This window comes from Balaenoptera physalus (genome assembly GCF_965194825.1).
Source record: "Balaenoptera physalus genome assembly, chromosome: 2".
NCBI classification, from domain to species: domain Eukaryota; kingdom Metazoa; phylum Chordata; class Mammalia; order Artiodactyla; family Balaenopteridae; genus Balaenoptera; species Balaenoptera physalus.
Window position 1 is genome coordinate 85,864,444 of NC_138883.1, and position 26,672 is coordinate 85,891,115.

The 26,672-nt window shown below is 37.8% G+C and overlaps 1 protein-coding gene across 5 annotated transcripts in view; it reads left to right on the forward strand.

The window, feature by feature from the left end:
• Positions 1 to 26,672, forward strand: part of GANC (glucosidase alpha, neutral C) — an 80,693-nt gene that overhangs the window by 13,702 nt on the left and 40,319 nt on the right. For 4 of the 5 annotated variants that reach the window (XM_082453079.1, XM_082453082.1, XM_082453081.1 and 1 more), the window contains 7 exons: positions 1,476 to 1,603; positions 9,287 to 9,469; positions 15,685 to 15,733; positions 18,444 to 18,510; positions 19,943 to 20,039; positions 21,107 to 21,287; positions 21,516 to 21,669. In XM_082453079.1, the coding sequence (XP_082309205.1) occupies positions 1,476 to 1,603; positions 9,287 to 9,469; positions 15,685 to 15,733; positions 18,444 to 18,510; positions 19,943 to 20,039; positions 21,107 to 21,287; positions 21,516 to 21,669 (859 nt within the window). The remainder of the gene's footprint in view (positions 1 to 1,475; positions 1,604 to 9,286; positions 9,470 to 15,684; positions 15,734 to 18,443; positions 18,511 to 19,942; positions 20,040 to 21,106; positions 21,288 to 21,515; positions 21,670 to 26,672) is intronic. The other variant, XM_082453080.1, reaches the window with a different exon arrangement.

Sequence of the window (26,672 nt, forward strand, 5' to 3'; positions counted from 1 at the left end):
GGGGGAAAGGGGGAGGTGTTGGCCAAAGGGTACAAACTTCCAACTATAATAAGATGACTAACAGCATAGTGATTGTAGTTAATAATACTCTATTATATACTTGAAAGTTGCTAAGAGAGTAGATCTTAAATGTTCTCACCACAAAAAGGAAATGGTAATTATGTGACTTGATGCAGATGTTAGCTAATGCTATGGTGGTGATCATTTTTGCAATATATAAGTATCAAATCAAGGAGTTGTACAACTTAAACTTACACAATATGCCAATTATTTCTCAATAAAGCTGGGGAAAAAATTATTATTGTATGATCAGCACTACATCATAACCTTGTTTTAAGAATGTCTGTAAAAGCAGCCACAGCCTATTTACCATTATTTACCTGGTCACTCTTCAGTGTCCTGTCACCGTTCAAGTGCCCTGACTACTTTCCTATATTCTGAAGAAGCAAGGTTCCAGTAACATCGTTTTGGGGGGGAGGGATTGTTTTTGTTTTTGTTTTTTGGTGCTGCATTAATATTATCCCTGCTTCCTATATCTTGCTTGCACCACATCATACCTGTTCTGTGTGTTACCTCACACAGGCTACCCAGCTTAGCCTTTCATTTAACAGACATTATAGTAACAATACACAGACCCAGTTGTAACCAGAATTTGGCATCATACTGTACTTAATGATTTGCAACCAGTGCAGCATGGCACATCAGTTGAAAACCACTGTCTTAAGATATTTCCCTAATCTTGATGCCTCATTTTGTAATCTAAATCCAGCCATCTCTGCCTTCAGAGTTTGTTGTTATTGTTTTATTTTTCAAATTCTGTATTCTCTTTATGATTCTATGTTGCTTCCATCTTTCATCATAGGCAGTATTTAACCTAAATTCTCCACCCTCTTGAGAAAGCTGAGAATATCCCAGCCTCTAGAGAAAGTTCCCCAGACCTTAACCTAAGTGTACAGGAAGTGTCTTGATTTTAGCGCAGGAAGCCTTATTCATCTACAGTAGAGAACCCCAATGACCACCATTTTACTGTCTATTCTTTTCTATTCTGTGGCTTGTTACCCTTCATCTTTCGTTCAACTGGAATCCAGTTACTCTAGTTTTAACATCAAACTCTTATTCTTAAGATACCTGTACTTTATCATAGATACAGTGGGCCACATGTCCCAATTTTCCAAGGGCAGTTTCAGTTTATGCTTGTCATCCACTATCATTATTAATAGAGAGCCCTCTCACTCTTAACAGTCCTGGTCTGGACAATTATATGTTTGCCTAACCATAGAACACATAGGAGTTGTTTGTTTCTACTACAGGTAGAGCCAAGCAAGTACATATAGATTGGGGAGCCTTTCCTTCATGATTGCCGTTGTTCTCCAGTTTGCTTGGCCTATAATAATTTAAGCATAGTTTTCTAATTATCGTAATTTGTAGAACTGACCTGGGTAACCTGTTGAAACTAATCTCGTGTGTGTTCCCAGGTTCCTCTCCTGGCTGAAGTTTATGGTATAGAGGGAAATATTTTCAGGCTTAAAATTAATGAAGAAACACCCTTGAAACCCAGATATGAAGTTCCTGATGTCCTCACAAGCAAGCCAAGCCCTGTAAGGTAAGCCAAGAAACACGCTACCTTGGATACACCCTTAATATGTTCTTCTATCATACCTTGAGTAGCAGCTTTTGTATGAGTCTCATATTTTGTTTCTTCAAAGATACAACCATTTGCAGAGTTAGTTTTCAGTTATTTGGGGATAAATTTATCCATTTTGATGTTATCCATTCTGTACTCTCTTCCTCCACCATTTGACTCATCAGCACTTATTAATGGGGAGAAGCAGAGCTTCTGATCTTCTCTCCTCCTCACAAAGTAAGCGGTTTATCAGCCAGACTTCGGGAGCAAGCAGGAGAGCTGTTTAATTGACTCACTCAGATGAGCAGCAGGGCTCCAGAGATCCAATGTACTAGCCAAACTCCCATGCTTACAGTAATTTATACAGTTAGACTGACTCACTTTTAATTAATGGCAGTCTCAGAAGTCTAACATGTAATCTGTCTTAGAGTCAGAGATAAATTAATAATCAGTTTCTAGGTGGAAAAAAAATCTTTGGGGATTAAAGCATTTTTCATATACCTGCAGAATCTGCATCAATTCTCAGCACATTTTCCGGTGATATTTTAACTCGGTTCTGTCTGTTGGTTTGTTATTTTCTTTATATCATGTCACTAAGGGAATATAAGATTATGCCAGATGCTTTAATTTTCACTACATCATTATTATAGTTTTATGTAGATTATTTTTTCCATGAAAATCTAATAAAAAGTTAATAAATTATGGGACTTCCCTGGTGGTCCAGTGGTAAAGAGTCTGCCTTCCAATGCAGGCGACGCAGGTTCGATCCTTGGTCAGGGAACTAAGATCCCACATGCCGCAGGTCAGCTAAGCCTGCACGCCGCAACTACAGAGCCCATGCGCTCTGAAGCCCACACGCCGCAACTAGAGAGAAGTTTGCGTGCTGCAACGAAGAGCCTGCGCACCGCAACGAAAGAGCCCGCATGCCACAACAAAGATCCTGCGTGTTGCAATTAAGACCTGACACAGCCAAAAAAAAATAGATCATAAATTATAAGGAGAAATTAATTTAGCTATGCTAGAACTATCATAAATTTAAAATATATCACTGAGCCACTACTATATGCTAAGAACTTAGGAAATAAGAATTTAAAAGGGACTATTCTCATGGCTTTGCAGTTTGGCAAATGAGAGAGAGAGAGAGAGTGTGTATGTGTGTGTGTGTGTGTGTGTGTGTGTATTTCCTCTTGGTCACATTACATTATTTTTTACTCTCCTGGATGATTCATTTTACTAGTAGACCTTTAACATTTTTACATCTGTGTTCATAAGTAACATTAGTCTATAGTTTTTCTGTGCTGTCTTTGCCAGGTTTTGGAGTCAGGGTGATATTCGCATTGTGTAGTAAATATGGTATATTAGTTTTGCTTCTATTTCAGCCTTTTTCTAGAGGACCTTTGGCTACTGTAGTAACTAAAAACTACATTTCTCCATTTCCCAGACTCCCATGTAGCTAGTTTCTGATGTAATTCAGGTTCCACCAATCAGATGCACTTACAGTTATCTTGATTTCAGAACTGAGTCTCCCATTTTTCTGGTGTGCATTGGCAGCTATAGAATGACTCTAGAGCCACTAGTTAGGGCAGTGGTTTCCCGATCTCTGGATTGCAGCTAAGTTGGCATGATCCTGGAGCCCAGCAGTTGCCACATTGACTTCTGATTACCCAGCTTCCTGATTCCAGCTGAGAGAGAAGTTCTGTTGGCCTGCAGTTATGCAGTATTTTTCTAGGAGTCATTACTGGACACTCAGCCAGGAACCTGCTACCTCAAACCTTCCATGATGTTGTAAGCTAATAATTCCTCCATATTAAGTCATTTACTTTCTGGTTAAAATAGCCAGAGTTGTTTCTGTTATCTACAGTTGAGTTTTGGTTAACATAGTCATTGATAGCAGAATGAGTATAAGCAACAGACCCTCAAGGATGGGAATCTGAGCTTAGTTAGCTGATCTACTTGGATTTGAAGGCAGTGAGGACCTGGTTTTCATTGGACGGTGAGATATTAGTGTTTTGGGCTGAATACTACCCTCCCCCACCAGACTCATATGTTGAAGCCCTAACCCCCCATACCTCAGAATGTGACTATTCTGAGATAGAGCCTTTGAACAGGTAATTAAGTTAAAATAGGGTCATTAGGGTGGGCCCTAATCCAATATGACTGGTGTCTTGTAAGAGGAGGAGATTAGGATACAGATAACACAGACAGAGGGATGGCCATGTGACGACACAGCAAGTGGATGGCCATCTGCAAGCCAAGAAGAAAAGCCTCAGAAGAAACCAAACCTGCTGACACTTTGATCTAGCATTTCTGGCCTCCAGAATTGTGAGAAAATAAATTTCTGATGTTTAAGCCCCCCAGTCTGTGGTATTTTGTTATGGCAGCTCTAGCAAATTAATACGACTAGCAATAAACCACGGCATTCTGTGACAGTCACTTAAATTACTACTTGTGGTTGCCTGAAATAGAGTGCCTATTGAAAGCATGGCTCTGGAAAACCAAGTGGTGGGGCCATAGCATAGCATGATTGCCATACAAAATTCAAAACTCTGAGGTGGCCTGGCTGCTATTAATTTCACTGAAGAACTTAAAGAAAACAGCAGTTTCAGGCTTTTAAATTCTTAGCATTGTCAGAAACTTAATAGATTTCTATGACAATCCTAAAAGTCGTATCCACAGAGTCCTCGTAGCTGAAAATCAGATACAGAGTTAGATTCTGTGGTTTGCTGAATTAGAGCGTAAATTGAATTCACAGCTTCATCAGGTCTATGAATTTAGGGCATCAACTGTGAAAAGGTAGGACTCCCCAAAATTGAATAGCAACATTTGGGAAGATTTGGATAACCCTGAGTACCCAAACCTCAAAATTCCACTGAGCCTCTCAGTTCAGCAGAAGCAGCTCCTTCTCCTCCATCTGATAAGGCTGATCTTACCTGCTTGGACACCCCATGTTAACCCCACCTGAAATATACTGTGCTAGGGGATTCCAGTGCTCCCTGTGCTTCACCCTTACCACCCTTCACTGCCTCCAAACCCACTATCGCGTCAGACCCCAACATGCCTAGGGAGCCAATTATAGTCACACCCAGGAGGAAAAGGCTTACACACCTAAAGAATTATAAGATTTTATACTGGCAAAAATCTGGGAAATATGCATGGAAATGATTTCTGAGGAACTTCTAGACCGGAAGGAAGGACCATAACTTTAGGATCATGCTAAATTTACTGACATGGGTTCAGGTACCAGAGAATTCAGATTTAATATGCTAGCTTGGACAGCTGAAAGTGGTTCTAATTATTTGCTTGGTTAGGTATAACTTGAACTCAGCTATGGACTGTGCTGAATGAAACTGAGATACCAGAAATTCCTTGGCGCTGTGTAGAAGAAATGATTCATAGACTTAGGGAGATAAAGATGTTGAAGTGGATATGTCATATGCATCTAGCCCCTAATTCTGTTCTCCAGAGGATCCAAAAGATACTCCCTTCATTGAGAAATACATTAGTGAGGGAACACTTGGAAAGCATTATAGTGAGTGAATGTCTTTTCTGAGCTAGAGATAATGGTGGGAATGGTACCATTAAAATGGGCTCCCTGATTTCAGTGGAAATGATGAGACTCTAGGTAGCAGAGTCAAAGTAGCAGCATTTAGTTGTAAGAGACAAGGTAGACGTGTTTCCATAACAGGGCCTGTGTGGTACTCAAAATGGCTCAACCCTCAGGGCAGTGCACAATACGTCAAGCTGTCCATTAGGCTGAAATAGATGGACTAAAGTCCTACTTGACAGAATAATCAAAAGAACTCTATTTAGGTTTGATGAACAGTGAGACACAACCTCTCAAACTACAAAGTTGATTTCCAGAACCTAAAGCAGCTTGCTTGAGGGGAAGGCTTAGAATCCATGGAGGAGGTTGTAAAGATATAATAAGATCATAAACTATCCCTCCTAATCCTCCCTAAAGAGGCCTGTGACCAGGGTGACTATGCACTAGAAAAATATCTAGACCTAGGGATTTTATTTTTTTAATTTTTATATCTTTATTGGAGGATAATTGCTTTACAATGTTGTGTTAGTTTTTGCTGTACAACAAAGTGAATCAGCTATATGTATACATGTATCCCCATATCCCCTCCCTCTTGAGCCTCCCTCCCACCGTCCCTATTCCACCCCTCCAGGTCATCACAAAGCACTGAGCTGATCTCCCTGTGCTATGCAGCAGCTTCCCACTGGCCATGTATTTTACATTTGGTAGTGTATATATGTCAATGCTGCTCTCTTACTTCATCCCAGCTTCCCCTTGCCCCTGTGTCCTCAAGTCCATTCTCTACATCTGCGTCTTTATTCCTGCCCTGCCACTAGGTTCATCAGTACCGTTTTTAGATTCCATATATGTGCGTTAGCATACCGTTATTTGTTTTTCTCTTTCTGACTTACTTTACTCTGTATGACAGACTCTAGGTCCATCCACCTCACTACAAATAACTCAATTTCGTTCCTTTTTATGGCTGAGTGATATTCCATTATATATATGTGCCACATCTTCTTTATCCATTCATCTGTCGATGGACATTTAGGTTGCTTCCATGACCTGGCTACTGTAAATAGTGCTGCAATGAACATTGTGGTACATGTATCTTTTTGAATTATGGTTTTCTCAGGGTATATGCCCAGTAGTGGGATTGCTGGGTCGTATGGTAGTTCTATTTTTAGTTTTTTAAGGAACCTCCATACTGTTCTCCATAGTGGTTGTATCAATTTACATTCCCACCAACAGTGCAAGAGGGTTCCCTTTTCTCCACACCCTCTCCAGCACTTATTGTTTCTAGATTTTTTGACGATGGCCATTCTGACCAGTGTGAGGTGATACCTCATTGTGGTTTTGGTTTGCATTTCTCTAATGATTAGTGATGTTCAGCATCTTTTCATGTGTTTGTTGGCAATCTGATGTCTACTTTGGAGAAATGTCTATTTGGGTGTTCCATCCATTTTTGGATTGTTTGTTTTTTTGATATTGAGCTGCATGAGCTGCTTGTATATTTTGGAGATTAATCCTTTGTCAGTTGCTTTGTTTGCAAATATTTTCTCCCATTCTGAAGATTGTCTTTGTCTTGTTTATGGTTTCCTTTGCTGTGCAAAAGCTTTGAAGTTTCATTAGGTCCCATTTCTTTATTTTTTATTTTATTTCCATTCCTCTAGGAGGTGGGTCAAAAAGGATCTTGCTGTGATTTATGTCATAGAGTGTTCTGCCTATGTTTTCCTCTAAGAGTTTTGTAGTTTCTGGCCTTACATTTAGGTCTTTAATACATTTTGAGTTTATTTTTGTGGATGGTGTTAGGGAGTGTTGTAATTTCATTCTTTTACATGTAGCTGTCCAGTTTTCCCAGCACCACTTATTGAAAAGGCTGTCTTTTCTCCACTGTATATTCTTGCCTCCTTTTTCAAAGATAAGGTGACCATATGTGCATGGGTTTATCTCTGGGCTTTCTATTCTGTTCCATCGATCTATATTTCTGTTTTTGTGCCAGTACCATACTGTCTTGATTACTGTAGCTTTGTAGTATAGTCTGAAGTCAGGGAGCCTGATTCCTCCAGCTCTGTTTTTCTTTCTCAAGATTGCTTTGGCTATTCAGGTCTTTTGTGTTTCCATACAAATTGTAAAATTTTTTGTTCTAGTTCTGTGAAAATGCCATTGGTAATTTGATAGGGATTGCATTGAATCTGTAGATTGCTTTGGGTAGTACAGTCATTTTCACAATGTTGATTCTTCCAATCCAAGAACATGGTATATATCTTTTCATCTGTTTGTATCGTCTTTGATTTATTTCATCAGTATCTTATAGTTTTCTGCATACAGGTCTTTTATCTCCTTAGGTAGGTTTATTCCTAGGTATTTTTTTCTTTTTGTTGCAGTTGTAAATGGGACTGTTTCCTTAATTTCTCTTTCTGTTTTTTTGTTGTTAATGTATAGGAATGCAAGAGATTTCTGTGCATTAATTTGTATCCTGCTACTTCACCAAATTCATTGATTAGCTCTAGTAGTTTTCTGGTGGAATCTTTAGGATTTTCTGTGTATGGTATCATGTCATCTGCAAACAGTGACAGTTTTACTTCTTCTTTTCCAATTTGGATTCCTTTTATTTCTTTTTCTTCTCTGATTGCTGTGGCTAAAACTTCCAAAACTATGTTGAATAGTAGTGGTGAGAGTGGACACCCTTGTCTTGTTCCTGATCTTAGAGGAAATGCTTTCAGTTTTTCACCATTGAGAATGATGTTGGCTGTGGGTTTGTCATATATGCCCACTTTCTGGAGAGTTTTTATCATAAATGGGTGTTGAATTTTGTCAAAAGCTTTTTCTGCATCTATCGAGATTATCATATGGTTTTTCTCCTTCAATTTGTTAATATGGTGTATCACATTGATTGGTTTCCGTATATTGAAGAATCCTTGCATTCCTGGGATAAACCCCAGTTGATCATGGCATATGATCCTCTCAGTGTGCTGTTGGATTCTGTTTGCTAGTATTTTGTGGAGGATTTTTGCATCTATGTTCATCAGTGGTATTGGCCTATAATTTTCTTTTTTTGTGATATCTTTGTTTGGTTTTGGTATCAGGATGATGGTGGCCTCATAGAATGAGTTTGGGAGTGTTCCTCCCTCTGCTATATTTTGGAAGAATATGAGAAGGATAGGTGTTAGCTCTTCTCTAAATGTTTGATAGAATTCACCTGTGAAGCCATCTGGCCCTGGGCTTTTGTTTGTTGGAAGATTTTTAATCACAGTTTCAATTTCAGTGCTTGTGATCGGTCTGTTCATATCTTCTATTTCTTCCTGGTTCAGTCTTGGGAGTTTGTACTTTTCTAAGAATTTGTCCATTTCTTCCAGGTTGTCCATTTTATTGGTTTATAGTTGCTTATGGTATTCTCTCATGATCGTTTGTATTTCTGCAGTGTCAATTGTTACTTCTCCTTTTTCATTTCTAATTCTTTTGATTTGAGTCTCGTTTTTTTCCTGATGATACACCTAGGGATTTTAAGTGCTGTCTCTGAGCTTATTTAACTCCTGGGGATCCAAAGCATCCTAAAAGTCTAGGTGTCAGATTGGGCTGTTGGAAGTCAGTTGATAAATAAACAAAAGTTTCACCTTTCCATCTCACTTTGGACTGAGTGAATCAATAACCCAATCTGTGTTATTTCCTCAGTTTCTGAGTGTAGGGTTGGAACGAGAAAGAAAAGCAAAATGTTTAAATTCTATGCACCAACTTGTTACTAGACTGTCCAGACCAAAGTAATAATAATGATGAGAGCTAACATTTACTGAGCGCTTATTATGTGCCAGACTCTCTGCCAAGTGCTTTACATGTGTGATCTCATTTAATCCTCTCAAAAAGTTCTATTTGTTCTTGCTTTTATCATTTCCACTTTACAGATGAGGAAACGAAGAACTAGAAAGATTAACTTGTCCACAGTTATACACCTAGTGCGTGGGAGAGCTATGTTTAGTCCAGGCTTTCTGACACCAAAGCCCATGCTCTCAATTACAGCTCTCTACTGCCTTATCTGTGCTATGTCACATGAATATTGATTTACTAATTTGAATTGAGAATTGCATTGAGCCATGTAAACCTATAGCAATTTATTTTTCTCTTCCTGCCTTGTTTTCCAGGCTGATTTCATGCTCAGGGGATACAGGCAGTCTCCTATTGGCAAATGGAAAAGGAGATCTGAAGTGTCGCATCACAGCAAACCCATTCAAGATAGACTTGGTATCTGAAGAAGAGGTTGTGATGAGCATAAACTCCCTGGGCCAGTTGTACTTTGAGCAGCTGCAGATTCCTCCCAAGCAAAGGTATTTTTGCACATTACTTAACACATAAAGAACTTAAGAAAACCTGATTGTGAATACCAGTTGCCTAAATAGATAATACATCACCATAGAAAACTGGTTTGGCTTATTTGCTGGGATATTGTTCTGAGAAATTTCATCTTTTCACCTGTGCAGGTGAATGCAGGCTTGATGACAAAAATTATTCTCAGACATTTGTGAAGATGACACTCTTAACACATCCTGTATGTTTGACTGAGGACATTCTCTACCCTACACATCCTTCTAAAAAAGCATCCTGTTAACTTTTTTTTTTAAATAAATTTATTTATTTATTTTTGGCTGCATCGGGTCTCCGTTGCTGTGCGCAGGCTTTCTCTAGTTGCAGCGAGCAGGGGCTACTCTTCATTGCGGTGCACAGGCCTCTCATTGCGGTGGCTTCTCTTGTTGCGGAGCACGGGCTCTAGGCAAACGGGCTTCAGTAGTTGCAGCACATGGGCTCAGCAGTTGTGGCTCCCAGGCTCTAGAGCCCAGGCTCAGCAGTTGGGGCGCACAGGCCTAGTGGCTCCGCGGCATGTGGGATCTTCCCAGACCAGGGCTTGAACCCATGTCCCCTACATTGGCAGGCAGATTCTTAACCACTGTGCCACCAGGGAAGCCCACACCCTGTTAACTTGATAGATGCTAATGTGAACTAACATGTCTTCAGAATTTCATTTTACCTCCTTAGAATAACATGAGTTACCTTAGACTTGAATAGTTGTCCAGGAATTTTCTGGAACCAACCATTTGATCAAAGCTGTTTGTGTGTGGGTCGCATGAACTGGAAGATAGTAGTAGAAGGAGATTCTTCTTCCATTTTTACCAATATTGTCTTTAAATCCTCCAGTCTTTCTATTTTTACCCAAATAATGAACATCTTATATGAGCTGCAGAAAGCATTCAACATAGTGATTTTTTTCATAGTTTCAACTTATTTCTATTTTAAAATTTTAATATTAAAAAATCTTATTTTGGGACTTCCCTGGTGGTGTAGTGGTTAAGAATCCACTTGCCAATGCAGGGGATGCGGGTTCGAGCCCTGGTTCAGGAAGATCCCACATGCCATGGAACAACTAAGCCCATGTGCCACAACTGCTGAGCCTGAGCTCTAGAGCCCGCGAGCCACAACTACTGAGCCTGCACACTACAACTACTGAAGCCCACGCACCTAGAGCCCATGCTCTGCAACAAGAGAAGCCACCGCAATGAGAAGCCCACACACCACAACGAAGAGTAACCCCTGCTCGCCGCAACTAGAGAAAAGCCCACGTGCATCAACGAAGACCCAATGCAGCCAAAAATAAATAAATAAATTTTAAAAATATGAACGACTTATTTTATCACAGAAATGTGTTCATTGAAGGAAAAATAGAAAATATTGAAAAGAAGAAAAATTAAAATACCCATAATCCTGCCACCTACTCTGTTAGTACCTTATGAATATAATTCAATTACTTTTTTTGATTGAAAATACTAATAGCATAACAAATCCCTGTGTATTTGTTATTTATATTTAATTCATTATTTATTTATATTTAAAGCATTAATATTTAAAACATTTTTTCCTTTTACTAAACTCCCATTATTTTTGTTTTATTTTGTTTTAGAGGTGATATCTAAGTTGGGCTTTTTAATTTTTATTTATTTTTTTAATAAGCACATTGTACAAAGGTGTATATACACAGGGAGATCAGCTCGGTGCTTTGTGATGACCTAGAGGGATGGGATAGGGAGGGTGGGAAGGAGTTTCAAGAGGGAGGGGATATGGGGATATATGTATACATATAGCTGATTCACTTTGTTGTACAGCAGAAACTAACACAACATTGTAAGGCATTTATACTCCAATAAAGATGTGAAAAAGAAAGGTGTATATAGTGAAAAGTCTCCCTCACCACTTGTCCTTGAGCTACCTCATTCCATCCTTGAAAGTAATCAGTGTTTCCAGTTTTCTATGTATTCTTCCAGAGATAATTTATGCCTATACAATAAGACTAATGTATTCTTTGTTTTTTCCTTTGCTGACACAAATGATATCATCTTTACACATTATTCTGTACCTTGCTTTTTTTTCCCTTTACCAATGTGGTAGTTCCTAATTTCTTTAAAACAGCTACATAGTTTCTATTATATGGTTACACTGTGATTCATTTAGTTAATCCCTGCTAGTAGACTTTAAAGTTTTTTCTGATATTGTTTTACAACTACTTACTTCATGAATAACCTTGTATATGTGTCATTTTGCATACATGCAAGTATATCCATAGACCAGAGTCATAGAAGTATAATTTCTGATCAAATGGTTTGTACATCTGTACTTTTGATAGATGTTTCCAAATTGCCTCCCATAGAGGTTGTGTACTAGTTTATATTTCCATTATTTGTATTTATCTTTGTGCTAGGAAAATTAGATTAACCACTTGGGAAAAAAATGTAAGTTAGGTCCTAACCTCAGAACATTAGAAAAAATGAATTCCAGATAAATAAAAATAAAGCACACAAAAAATAAAAATAGGAAAAAAGGGCTTCCCTGGTGGCGCAGTGGTTGAGAATCTGCCTGCCAATGCAGGGGACACGGGTTCGAGCCCTGGTTTGGGAAGATCCCACATGCCGCGGAGCAACTAGGCCCGTGAGCCACAATTACTGAGCCTGCGCGCCTGGAGCCTGTGCTCCGCAAAGGGAGAGGCCGCGATAGTGAGAGGCCCACGCACCGCGATGAAGAGTGGCCCCCACTTGCCACAACTAGAGAAAGCCCTCGCACAGACACGAAGACCCAACACAGCCATAAATAAATAAATACATAAAATAAAAAGATAAATAAAATGCAGTAATTAAAAAAAAATAGGAAAAAATGTAGAATTAAAAAAATCTTATTAGTGTGAGAAAAACTGAAGAACCATAAGGAAAAAGATTGATTGATTCAATTACTTAGAAATTTTAAACTTTAAAATTTATTATAACCACAAAAACAAAATACAAACAAACAAAAAAACTTGAACAAAATGAAAAGGCAAGGACTTGTAATTTCCAGTCTGGCACGTGAGGAGCTCAAAAGTTGCCACAAACAAGAATGAAACGTCAATCAAAAAAAAAAAATTACTCAAAATACAATATAGACCTAAATGTAAAACCTAAAACTATAAAACTTCTAGACAACAATGAAGAAAATCTTGAAACCTTGGATCAGGCAAAGATGTCTTAGATATTACACCAAAAGCATGATCCACAAAAGAAAAAATGGGTTAAATGGACATAACCAAAAGTAAAAATGCCTGCCCATTCAAAGACTATATGAAGAGAATGAAAAGATAATTAATAGACTAAGAGAAAATATTTGCAAAGTATATATCTAATAAAGAAGTTGTATGTATTGATATAATATAGAAAGAACTCTCAAAATTTAAGAAAATAATCTAATAAACAAAAGATTTAAACAGATATTTCACGAAGAAGATATACAAGTGACAAATAAGCACTTGAAAAATATGTTCAATGCCAGTAGTCATTAGGGAATTGCAAATTAAAACAACAGTGACGTACTACCACACACCTATTAGAATGGCTAAAGTTTAACAGGCCGACCATATCGTTAATGTAAATTGACCAAATAAAATTATATCCTTCTTAGCAGGAGCTGATAAACTGACACGGGGCTTGGAAATGTAAAAAAAATTTTCTATAGACGGGGTGAACTGAAACCAGGGAAGAGTGAGTTCACTAGACGGGGGGAACATGGCTATTTGGAGTGAAAGGTCAGTCCACAGCATCGTAATAACACTAATGTGTATATTCACAACAAAGTAATGTTACTACATTTAATAGACAGCACCAAAAAGTAGACATACTGGGGACAAAAGTTCCCTGATATAAATGGCTGCCTAGACTTATTATCCTTGTGGATCCTTGGGAGGCATTCTTTGAGACCAAATTGAGACTGGTCCCTGGGCAGAATGTTGCTCTCTGCCTGTTGAACATTCATGCTGCAGGAAGAGGTAATGAGCCTTATTCTAAGTACAGGTGTACCTTGTACTTGTGTAATATCCTGAAGGAGAATCATAGTTTACATGCAATCTTGCAATCTTCTGCTATGAAAAGTGTTTATTTTGCCTTTTTCAATATATTTGCTTGACTTAGGCACTTTGAACAAGGAAAAGAAAAATAAAACACCTCTGAACTCTGATCTTTCACTGCTTTTGTACATTCTGATTGTGAAGTTGAGGGTAAGGATGTTCAAAAACCCATGGGGAATTTATATGCCTTCAGAATATTGTGCCTGTTCTAATATGATGAGCTTTTAAAACACTTCATTAAAACACTAATCAATTTGTGTAACTGTATAGATACTCAGCTAATTTTGAATGCTGCTGATGGCATAACTATATATAAATATAAATATAAATTTTTATATCCAAAAATATATTCTTGTGTGCTGCTTTTCCTACCTGGCGATGTTATTTCATATAATGAAGATTGTTTTCTTTTTTACTAACTCATTTCAAAGAGAAAGAATTTTACTTATAAGCAAGCTGTTTTTCCCCCAAACATTCCAAGACAATTCTTTTTCCTCTTTGTTTTTTTCATCCAATAAATGATAGTATTATGATCTTTAAAAACGAAAATAGCAGAGCAGTTTTTCAGTTATCTGAAACACTGTCTCCTGGGCTGCAGTCCTCATTTTGCCCCCAATAAAACTTAACTCCCGACTCTCAAAAAAAAAAAGAAAATAGGAGTAGTTATATTAATTTCAGAAAGAGCTAACTTCAAAACAGGGAAAGTTATCAGGGATAAAGAAGGCCATTATATAATGATAAAGGGGTCATTCTTTGAGAAAACATAACAATCAACAAACCTTAATGTGTATGTGCCTGATAACAAAGCATCAAAATACTTGAGGCAAGAATGACAGAACTGCAATTAGAAGTAGATGAATCCACTATTATAATTAGAGACCTTAACACCCTTCTATCAGGAATGGACAGATTCAGCAGGGAGAAGATCAATAAGGACATATTCTAATTCAAAAGCACCATCAATCAACTGGCTATAATTGACATCTATAGTCTCCCTCATCCAACAACAGTAGAATACACATTCTTCTCAAGCTCACATGGAACATTCACCAAGACCATATTTTGTGTCATAAAACACACCTTAACAAATTTAAACGAATGGAAATTATACAACGCCAGCTCTCAGATCACAATGCAGTTAAACTAGAAATCAACAACAGAAAGCTGGAAAATTCCAAAATACTTGAAGATTAAACAACATGCTTCTTAATAACTTGAAGAAGAAATCTAAAAAGAAGGAAAGGAAAAGATTTCAAACTAAATGAAAATTAAAATACAACATCAAAATTTGTAGGATGCAGCAAAAGCAGTGCTTAGAGGGAAATTTGTAGCATTGAATGCAAATATTACGGGGGCAGATGCATTTGAAGAGAGGCACATAGGAACTCCAAAAGAACAAGTCATTTCTGTTGCTTATGCTCACTGGTAGGTTCATAATTGTTCACTTCAGTATTATTCTTTAAGCTCTGTACGTACATTATGTACTCTTCTATATGCATGCTGCGTTTTACACTAAAGAAAAAAATTAATGTATAATGAGTATGAATAGACAATTCACAGAACTAGAAATACCATTTAATGTATAAAAAGGTAGTCTGCATCATTAATGGTATAAGTTCAAATTGAAATGCATTATCTTTTCTAAAATTTTAGATTGGCAAAGAGTTAAAAAAAAAAATCCATGAAGTCTAGTATTGTTAAGAATGGGAAGAAATATGCACTCAAATACAACTGTAGGTGTTAGAATAAGTTGTCATCATCCTGCAAGACAGTGCATCATGTTGCTCCATTCTAGGGTAATATTGCGCGAGAGGAACTGTGTTCTACCTTGCTTATGTTTTGTTTAAATACTATGAACATGTATTACATTTATAATAAAAAAACTGATTAATGTATTTTTAAAAGAGTTAACAAGAAAACTCAAATCTATCTATATTTTATAAGAAATCAAGCTGTTGGATTAATGTTCATCATAAATGTTTAATTTCGTAAATTTATTTTTATAATGATGTTATTTTTAATAAGTTAAAGGATATAATTTATGGGGTCTCAATATTTGGAAATGAAAATCTTTATCATGGAACAAATTGTCAGTCTTGCCATGAGTGAAACAACTTTATATTACAGCAGAGCTACCAAGGAAAATGAGGAGGCTACATCAGATGACACCACTCAGGTAATCTACATAGAGTAATTTATCTTTTTAAAATGTTTTTCACTATCATCATCATTATGTGGAATATAATGGGTCTGTTCTTCCCTTATACAGGTGGGTAGTTGGTAAATGCTGTACTACATATAAATGGGACCTCCTGTAGGCCAGGCACTGTTCAAGGAATTGGTGCTGTATCATCAAACTAATCAGATTCCCTCATTATCATGCAGCTTACATTCTTCTAAGTCACATTAACTTTTTTGGACTTTAAGAGCAAAGGAGAACTATGGAAAGGTCTTAAGCAGCAGAGATACATGGTCTGATTTCTGTTTCTGAAAGATTATTTTGGCTAAATTCTGGAGATTGGACATTCCAGAAATCTTCTCTTCATCCAAAGCCCCACACATCTTTAAAGGAACCCTGACAGTAGCTATGGCCACCAAGAATGGTAAAAAATATTTCCAGTGCAATAAGACAAATGCTTCTTCCTCTTGAGAACTGGCCCATACTGATGAATATGAGAGAGAATAATTTTTCCATTTTCAAATAGGGAAGATAAAAACTAACACATTTGTGCCTTACACAGCTTTGTGACAATATGTTAGATTAGCTTTTGGGAGACCTCTAATCAGGTAGCTTAGATAGTGGTTTTGAGTCAAACACCCCCTTGCAGGAATCTGATGAAAGCTATGAACCATCGCTGTAGAAAAAAAAATTTTTTTCCTACTGTTTCAGGGAGTTCACAGACTTTAAAGCCTATCTAGACCTCAGGATAATAATCCCACATTAAGAATTCAGGTGTCGTTTTAAAAGAAACAAACAGACTCACTTTACAGAAGCTTTAATTATGAAGAAACAACCTAGAAATAGGGAAAGGGCTCACTTTATTATTATTGTTGTTATTATTATTTATTTATTTATCTATTTGTTTATTTATTTTGGCTGTGCTGGGTCTTAGTTGTGGCACTCAGGATCTTCATTGAAGTATGCGGGATCTTTTAGTTGCGGCATGAGAGATCTTTTAGTTGTGGCATGCGGACTCTTAATTGTGGCATGTCTGCGGGATCTAGTTCCCCAGTGAGGGTTCGAACCCAGGCCCTCTGCATTGGGAGTGCGGAGTCTTACCCACTGGACCACCAGGGAAGTCCCTCACTTTTTAAAAAGAAATGTGCTTTTCACATACACACACAATTCTTTTAAAACTTTTTGATTTTATCAGAGAAAAGGTGACTTTTGTAAAGCTTGAAAGTTCATGGCTCTAGGTCAAAAGATAGTGAACCTGAGCAGTGGCCATCCCAGTTGACTTCTCCATCCAGCACAGGAACACAGCCAGTAGTTTGGCTAATTGAAGCAGGGGGGAAAGTGCCCATCTCAGCCAAAATCTTTGCTTAGGGTCTCTCAAAAGAGACCCAAGTTATCTGATTCTAAATGTTTTGCCTTACATATGTAAAAGACTGCATTTTGCAAAGTGCTTTCACATCATTTTGGCTCTTTTAAAGATATTCACATCAAACAGTGTGGCAGTTCCTAAACAATTAAACATAGAATTACAATATGAGGGGCTTCCCTGGTGGTGCAGTGGTTAAGAATCCACCTGCCAATGCAGGGGACACGGGTTCGAGCCCTGGTCCAGGAAGATCCCACATGCCATGGAGCAGCCAAGCCCGTGCGCCACAACTACTGAGCCTGCGCTCTAGAGCTCGCGTCCCATGACTACTGAGCCCGCGAGCCACAGCTACTGAGCTCGCCTGGTGCAACTGCTGAAGCCCGCGTGCGCCTAGAGCCCGTGCTTCGCAACAAGAGAAGCCACTGCACTGAGAAGCCCGCGCACCGCAACGAAGAGTAGCCCCTGCTCGCCGCAACCAGAGAAAGCCCATGCCCAGCAACAAAGACCCAACGCAGCCAAAAATATAAATAAATAAATAAATAATTTAAAAATAAAGGAAAAAAAAGAATTACAATATGATCCAGTAATTCCATTTATGGATATATATCCAAAACTGAAAGTGGGACTCAAACAGATATTTGCAGCCTATGTTCATAGCAGAATAATATTCACAGTAGCCAAAAGGAAGAAGCAATCCGGTAATCCAAGAGTCACTGAGAGATGAATGCACACACAAAAAATGGAATATATACGTGCAATGGAATATTATTCAGCCTTAAAAAGGAAGGAAATTCTGATACATGCTACAAAATGGATGAATCTTGAAGACATTATACTACGTGAAGTAAGCCAGTCTCAAAAGGACAAATACTGTATGATTCTACTTATATGAGATACCTAGAGTTGTCAAATTCATAAAGACAGGAAGTAGAAAACTAGTTATCAAGAGCTGGGGGGAGGGGAGAATGGGGAATTATTGTTTAATGGGTGCAGAGGTTCAGTTTGGAAGGATGTAAAAATTCTGGAAATGGATGGTGATGATGGTTGTACATGTAAATGTACTTAATGCCACTTAAAAATGGTTAAAATGGTAAATTTTAAGTTATGTATATTTTACCACAATAAAAAATATATTCATGTCTGCTATAGATCATAAGGATGATTAATGGCATTTATATAGAACATAGATCTAATTTGTTTAACATACTGATATCACAAATTGGCCTTTTAATAGATGACATCACTTCCTCAGTCTAATATTTTAATCAAATAAATGTGCTATTGTGGTAACAACATTTGTTGCAATATATAACCTCAGTTTGCTCCCTTTTTTTGTGCCAACAGGAAAATCAAGAGGAACTGGGCCTGTGGGAAGAGAAATTCAGAAATTTTGTGGATGTCAAAGATAATGGTACAATTAAAATTGGTGTAGTGTTAAAACAGACCTTTCCAAAAATGGCCAAAAGTCTCTATCTAGAAGTCCCTTGAGCTTTGGCACCTAAACACGTGACTTCTGTATGGTGAACAGAAATCTCATGTTTGGGTCCCCTATTCTTCAGTAATGCATTGCAGTAGAGAAATAGTGAGTGTATGACTTGTGGGGAGTGTAGGAGAAGTATAGGCCTCATGGAGCTTCTGGTCTCATGGAGGTCCGCATACTGCTTGCACTATCCAGTGAATCAGACAGCTGCAGATTCCACATTCTATTTTTATGAGAGTCAAGTGATGAGAAACCAAGTTCTAGAGCTCATTGGCTCCAACATTTCAATGCAGTGGTTCTCAGCCTTTTCCAGGCCTCCCCATCATTCATGTGAGCGTCATGTGACCATCTATGACACTTCTCACTAGGCTTAGTGACGGGGGGGAGGGTGTAGGTGGCTGGGAAGGAATTTGTCCCTTTAGGAGACACAGTTCAAATACTTGGGGCTTATTTAGTTGGAAAAAATACTCACTTTTCTCCTTATTTCTCCCTACCCTGGGGAATAACAGACCTTCCCTAACTCCTTGAGAATCTCTGTTCTGGCATCTATTTCTATAGCCTCATATAATGATCAGGACTGACATGTGCCCAAAAATTATAAGTAGAGGGGCCCTAAAGCTCCCCTTTCTGTAACGTTATAATCCTTTTTACCTTACCTAAAGCAACCCCTTTCCATAAACTCCTCCAAATAAGGACCATTTGATGGCAAATACTTTTACCTGAGAGTGAATTTAAGTCAGTGTTATCTCTCCTAGTTACTTTCGTTTTCCCCATATCTCTAAAATAATTGTTAAATAAAGGACTTTGTCTTTGGCTAAAGGAAATTTATATATCTACAATCACAGGGAAGGGGGTATTTTGAGGAACCAGGAAAGGTCCTCCTGGTGCCCTTGACCTTGTAGTTCCTGTATGCAGTAAAAATGAACAGTCAGGCAGAAGACACCCAGTCTTTCATCTAGTAAGTATTAAAAGTGCTTGCTATCCTCTGCTTCCTAAAGCAAACAAGTATGCAATACATTTCTGGAAAATTTAGATTAGGGAAAAAATCTAAAACTTTGTAATCCTATTTTACAGATAGAAAAGAGATTTACTATAAATGAGGACACAGAGAACTTTAGCACACAGCTAAGGAAACATAACTAATAAGTGCCCAGAACTTTGCCATGTGCATTTTTGTATCCCCACAACACCTAAATATAACATCGTACAGAGAGTCAGCATACATGATTTACTGATTGATCAGGGCAATCTCAGGTCTCTTGATCCCTAGTCTAGTCATCTTGCTACTCTTATAGTTGCTGAATCTCCTTAATTGATTGTCCCACTGAGAAGCAAAACTCAGTCACTATCCTGGTCCCTGCAGGTCCTGCCTCCATTGGTTTGGATTTCTCCTTGCATGGGTTTGAGCATGTCTATGGGATCCCGCAACATGCAGAATCACACCAACTTAAAAATACCAGGTAAAGTGAAAACAAGAATTCTTACAGGAGGCTCTGGTTTCTGGACTGGAAAAGTTTGAAAGGAAAATATGTGAGATGTCTGAGCCAGTGCTAATATGTATCTGGCCTTTCCCCTCTTGATATTGCTTGTAGGTCTTTAAGAACTTCCCTTTAATGATCGCCCAGAGCAGTGGTTTTCAATTTTTATTTTTTGGCAAAAAGAAGACAATTATAAAAACTGTAATGCTGAACCTAAAAACATAGAGGAAGTAAAAATATGGAGCTGCTGTGGTTGAAGTAGCGGGGAGAGCTTCATCATATCACCTCCCTGGGTTTTGCTTTCACCTCCCAAGGCCTTTCTGTGGAACCCTGGGAAATACACTGTGAAGATCACTGACCTAGAAAAAGGCTTTTACCAAAAAAGGACAGTGAGCCAGAGAATGGAAGAGTGTGGCATCTCATATCACCTTTGATTCCCTCGGGGAGATTATTTCAAACTAACGCTATTGACAAACAAATGCCAGGGGTATCAGACTAAGAGGAAGCGGAACCAAAGAGAAACAGAGTCTGGTCAAATTTGCCAGGTTCAGATGCTGTTTAGATAATAGGGAGACATAGTGACAAGTGAATCAGAAACTGTGTTGCTCTCACACCAACCTGAGCTCCGTGTTCCCCACCTCAATTCAGTTCCTAATCTTTCCCTACTCAGCACTGTGGAAACATGTTAGGATACTATCATTTTGCTTTCACGACAGAGAAATACTCACAAAATTTGTCAATTTATTGTGTGCTTGCTATTATGCAGGATTCACAGGAAATGGTCCTCACCTCACAAGAGATATTTGGAAAAGCTATCTAAGATATGAGATCATACACGCCAATAGTAGCATGAGGGGATGCCAAAGGAATCAAAGGAGGAGGATCATATTTACCCACATTGGGTCAGGAAACCTTTAGGGAAGTGTTAGGAGTTGAGCTTTGAAAGATATATTGGACCCAAGGGGAGAATGCAGGGGAGAATGGAGCTATAATATTCATTAAGAATATATATGCAATGGTAATTGGTAATCCTTCTTTGTGTGTTTCAGTGATGGAGATGCTTACCGTCTTTATAACCTAGATGTCTATGGATATAAAATACATGACAAAATGGGCATTTATGGTTCAGTGCCTTATCTCCTGGCCCACAAACTGGGCAGGACTCTAGGCATTTTTTGGCTAAATGCCTCAGAAACACTAGTGGAGATCAATACAGAACCTACTGTAAAGGTGAGCAATGGATCATGGCTGCATGTCATACTCACAGAAGAAACAAAACCACTGAAGTGTGATTGTAGCTCTGGGCTTTTAATGGTAGTCCTCTGCCTCCAGAGTCCTCACAGTATAATCAGTGAAGGTTATTGGTATGTACTAAAGGATCAGACTATTACACACATATGGATGTGTGTTGTGGGTTAGAGGGAAATTTTTCAGACCTTCATTCCATTCCTTTTCCAGTATGCATTGACCCAGATGGGCCCAGTTGCTGCTAAACAAAAGGTCAGATCTCAAACTGATGTGCACTGGATGTCAGAGAGTGGAATCATTGATGTTTTTTTGCTGACAGGACCTACACCTTCTGACATCTTCAAGCAGTACTCATACCTTACAGGTACTTGCATGTGGAAGTGCCAGTTTCTTTTTCCATTATATTTCCTCTATCCCATGTAGAATCACTGTAAATTAATATTTGTTGTACACCATATAGCATTTATAAACAACTTACCGAAGTTTTTAAAGAATCAAGCATTTCTCCTCCCACTCTCATCCCATTCAGCTTGGTTAAACATTCCACTGGGGCTAGAACTCTCCATTCTCTAATCCCTAATACTCACCATCTGCCTTCCTTAGAGCCTCTTAACCCCTGGGCTTTCTCTGCCTTTATCTCAGATGACCAGTATCCCAACCTGAACTTTTCTATGTTCTCTTCTCCATTATAATATAGTGGCTTTAGCACTATAAAGCATTTTATCTTTAAAAGATATGAGATCATCTCAATTGATTGCAGAAAAAGCATTTGACAAAATCCAACACTATTTCATGATAAAAACATTCAGAAGACTAGGAATGAAAGGAAACTTCATCCACATGATAAAAGACATTTATGAAAAATTCACAGCTAACATCATACTCAATGGTGAAAGACTGCAAGGTTTCCCCTAAGATCAGAGACAAGGTGAGGTTTCCCACTTTCACCACTGCTACTGAACATTGTAGTTAAAGTTCCAGCCAGAGAAATTAGTCAAGAAAAAGAAATAAAAGGCATCCAAATTGGAAAGGGAGATGTAAAATTATCTCTATTCATAGATGATGTGATACTATATGATAGAAAATCCCAAAGAATACACACACACACAATTAACCAAAGTTGCAGGGTACATGGTCAACACACAAAATTAGCTGTGTTTCTATACACCAGCAATGAACAATCTAAAAAAGAAATTGAGAAAACAACTCCATTTACAATAACATCCAAAGGAATAAAATACCCAGGAATAAATTTAACCAAGGAGATGAAAGACTTGTATGCTGAAAACTACAAAAAATTCCTGAATTAAAGAAGGCCTAGATAAATGGGAAGAAATCCCATGTTCATGTATTGAAAGATTTAATATTGTTAGGCAAGCAATACTATTGGACGCAATCTACAGATTTACTACAATCCCTGCCAAAATTCCAATGGCCATTTTTTAAGAAATGGAAAAGCTGATCTTTAAAATCATACTGAATTTCAAAGGGCCCTGAATAGCCCAAAAGTCCTGAAAAAAAAATGTTGGAGGACTCATACTTCCCAATTTCAAAACTTACTACAAAGTTAAAGTAATCCAAACAGTGTGGTACTGGCATTAGGATAGACATATAAGCCAATGGAATCGAATTGAGAGTCTAGAAATAAACCCATACGTCTCTGGCCAATTGATTTTCAATAAATGTTCAAGACCATTCAATGGAGAAAGAATTGTCTCTTAACCACAAGGCACTGGGACAACTGGATATCCACGTGCAAAAGAATGAAGTTGGACCCCTATCTCACACCATATACAAAAAATTAACTCAAAATTGATCAATGACATAAGTATAAGAGCTAAAGTCATAAAACTCTTAGAAGAAAACAGGGGTAAATCTTCATGACCTTGGATTGGCAACAGATTCTTAGCTATGACACCAAAATCATGAGCAACAGAAAAAAAAATTAGACAAGTTGGACTTCTTTAAAACTAAAAACTTCTGTGCATCAAAGGACATTATCACAAAAGTGAAAAGGCAACCTATAGAATGGGAGAAAATATTTGCAAATCATACATATGATAAGGGTCTAGTATCCAGAATACATAAAGAACTCTTATAACTCGACAATAAAAAGAAACAATCTAATTCTAAGATGAGAAAAGGGCTTAAATAGACATTTCTCCAAAGAAGATGCACAAATGGATTAACAAGCACATGAAAAGATGCTCAACAGCACTAGGTATTAGGAAAATGTAAATTAAAACCACAATGAGATACTGCTTCCTACCCACTAGGATGACTAAATCAAAAAAAGAGGGGCAATAATAAGTGTTGGTGAGGATGTAGAGAAGTTGGAAACTCATACATTACCGGTGGGAACGTGAAATGGTTCAGCTGGTATGGAAACAGTTTGGCAGTTCCTCAAAACGCTAAACATAGAACTACCATATGAGGCAGCATGATGATTGATTTTGTGTGTCAACTTGCCTAAGTCATGGTGCCCAGATATTTGGTTAAACATTAGTCTAGATGTCACTCTGAAGTTATTTTTTAGATGAGATTAACAGTTAAATCAGTAGACTATGAGTAAAGTAGGTTAGTCTCCGTAACATGAGTGGGCTTCATACAATCAGCTGAAAACCTTAAGAGAAAAGGAGTGAGGTATGCTCTAAAGAAACAGGAATCTGTCTCCAGACTGTCTTCATACTCAAGCTACAACTTCAACTCTTCACTGGGTCTCCAGGCTGCTGGCCTGCCTGCAGAATTCAGTTGCCAGTCCCCACAATCACATGAACCAGTTCCTTAAAATCAATCAATCATTTTCTCTCTCTGTATATGTACAAATACATACACACATATACACACATCCTATTGATTCTGTTTCTCTGCAGAACCCTAACAAATATACTCAACAATTCCACTCCTAGATACATACTCAAAGGAACTGAACAAGGACTTGAACAGATACTTGTATGCCAGTGATCGCTGCAGCATTATTCACCATAGCCAAAAGGTAGAAACAAGCCAAGTGCTCATCAAAAATGAATGGATAAACAGAATGTGGTATATACAGAAAATGGAATACTATTCAACCATAACAAAGAATGAAGTTCCAATACATGCTACAACATGGATGAACCTTGAAAGCATTATGCAAAATGAAATAAGCCAGACACAAAAGAACAAATATAACATGATTCCACTTGTATGAAGTACCTACAGTAGGTAAATTCATGGAGACAAAAAGTTAAGATTAGCAGTTAGCAGGGGCTGAAGGGTGGGATGAGTAACAGAAAGTTATTGCTTTGTGGTTATAGAATTCCTGTTTGGAGTGATATAAAAATTTTGTAAACAGCTAGTGATGCCGGTACTACATTGTGAATGTAACTAATGCCACTGAATTGTACACTTAAAAATGGTTAAAATGGCAAATTTTATGTTACATATATTTTACCACAATTTTTTTAAATTGGTAATGTAATATGCTCCACTCCCCCCCCCCAAAAAACCCACATTGAATTGTATGCCTTACATGGGTAAATTGTATGGTATATGAGTTACATATCAATAAAGCTGTTAAAAATCAAAGTAATGTAGCATCATTTCTGCTGCATTCCATTGTTTAAATTTCCTGAGTCTAGCCCATTTTCAAAGGAAGAATTTGATTCCAATTTTGATGAGAGGAACAACAGAGAATTTGTGGATATAGGAAGATACCCATATAGGAATAAGTACCATCAAAGCCCCCTACAGCCCCTTTCAACATTGTTATTAGGGAGAATAGTCTGGTTTACAGGAAAGTGCTTCAAAAACAATGGATCTGCCACCATGGTCAAAGAAATCTGATTTATAAATTTATAGATTATCTGTTAACTCCTAATGAGGATTTAGTTCAATAATATCCTCTTACCTCTTCCTCCCAACATTGTTATATCATAATTTTTGGTTAATCAACATTCAGTGTTTACATTTTTCCAATGCTCAGGAGTGTTGGATGCTTTATCCATTCCACTTTTTCCCCTGGAGACTTACCCCCAGATCTCTATCTGGACTGTTTCTCTCTAGGCTCCCTGCACAGCTGTCACCCTAGGACTTACTGTTTTCTGTTTGCTGTTTTCTAGTGGTAGATCTCTCCCTTCTTGGGGCCCACGTTTTTCTTTTTTGTGGTTTATTAACTTGGTTTTTGTTCATTGTTTGAAGCATCTTCTGGTAGTTTCCTATGAAAGTGCATTAGAGGTCTACTTTTTGCATCTTTGCAGATATGAAAACATCTTCTTTTCCTACCTTCACCCTTGTTTGATAATTTGGTAACTGGATTGAAAATTATTTATCTCAGAATTTGAAGGCATTTCTCTATAATCTATCTTCTTGTTCCAAAATCACTCTGAATTCTGTTCCTTTGTATATGATCTATCTTTTCTCTCTGAAATATCTTCTCTTTATCTCTAATAGTCTGAAATTTCTAATATTCTGAAACTCTGAAATTTTACAACCAAATGCCTTGATATAGACCTTTTAAAATAATTGCATATTAGATGTAGACTCTTTCATTCTTGAGAATTGTATCCTTCAGTTCTGGAAAAGTTATTATTCCTTTGAAAATATCTTCACCTCCTTTTTCTCTTTCTACTCTACAGATTTTATAATCTTCTCTTTTTTGTCCAATCCTGAGCAATTTTCTCAATTTTATCTTCCAGGCCTTTCCATTTATGCTCATATTTCTAATTTCTGCAGACTCTTTCTTATCCTCTGATTGTTCCTTGTTTCTAATATCTTATACTTGTTTTATGCTACCCTAGTCTTTTTTTATGGGTGCAATTTTTTTTCATCTCCCAGAGATACTAATGATAACATTTTGATATTTACTTTGATTCCTTGTATTGTCCCTATTTTCTCAGAGATCCTTTTATTCTATTTCTTTATGTGAGTCCCTCTGTCTAATTTTGGAGGCTTTACTCAAATGTTGGATGATCCTTGGCTATCCATGCATACTTAAGAATAAGGTTCTGCCTGGAAGCTCTGTGTACCTGGATGAGTTTTACACTTGTGTTGAGGTGGAGGGGGGAATTCTCCTGTCCGCTAGTGTTCTGGGAGCAAGGATGAACCCTTCTCGTCGGCATCCCCCTCACAAGCACCCTGGTGAAAGCTTCCTTGGCTTTGCTCAATAGTTACCACACCACCCCTGCCTGCTGCCTTCCAAATTTTGTTGAAATTACTCCTCTCCCATTCTCTTTGTTCTTGTGGCTTTATTCTTTTTTCTCTTTCTTTCTTTCTTTTCTTTATTCTGATTTTAGTGGGACTTTAAGAGGGGAAGGAGATAAATGCAAGTGGTTGACCAGAAGTCCTCCATGTTATCAGTAAATGTTTTGATGATAATTTCCTGAC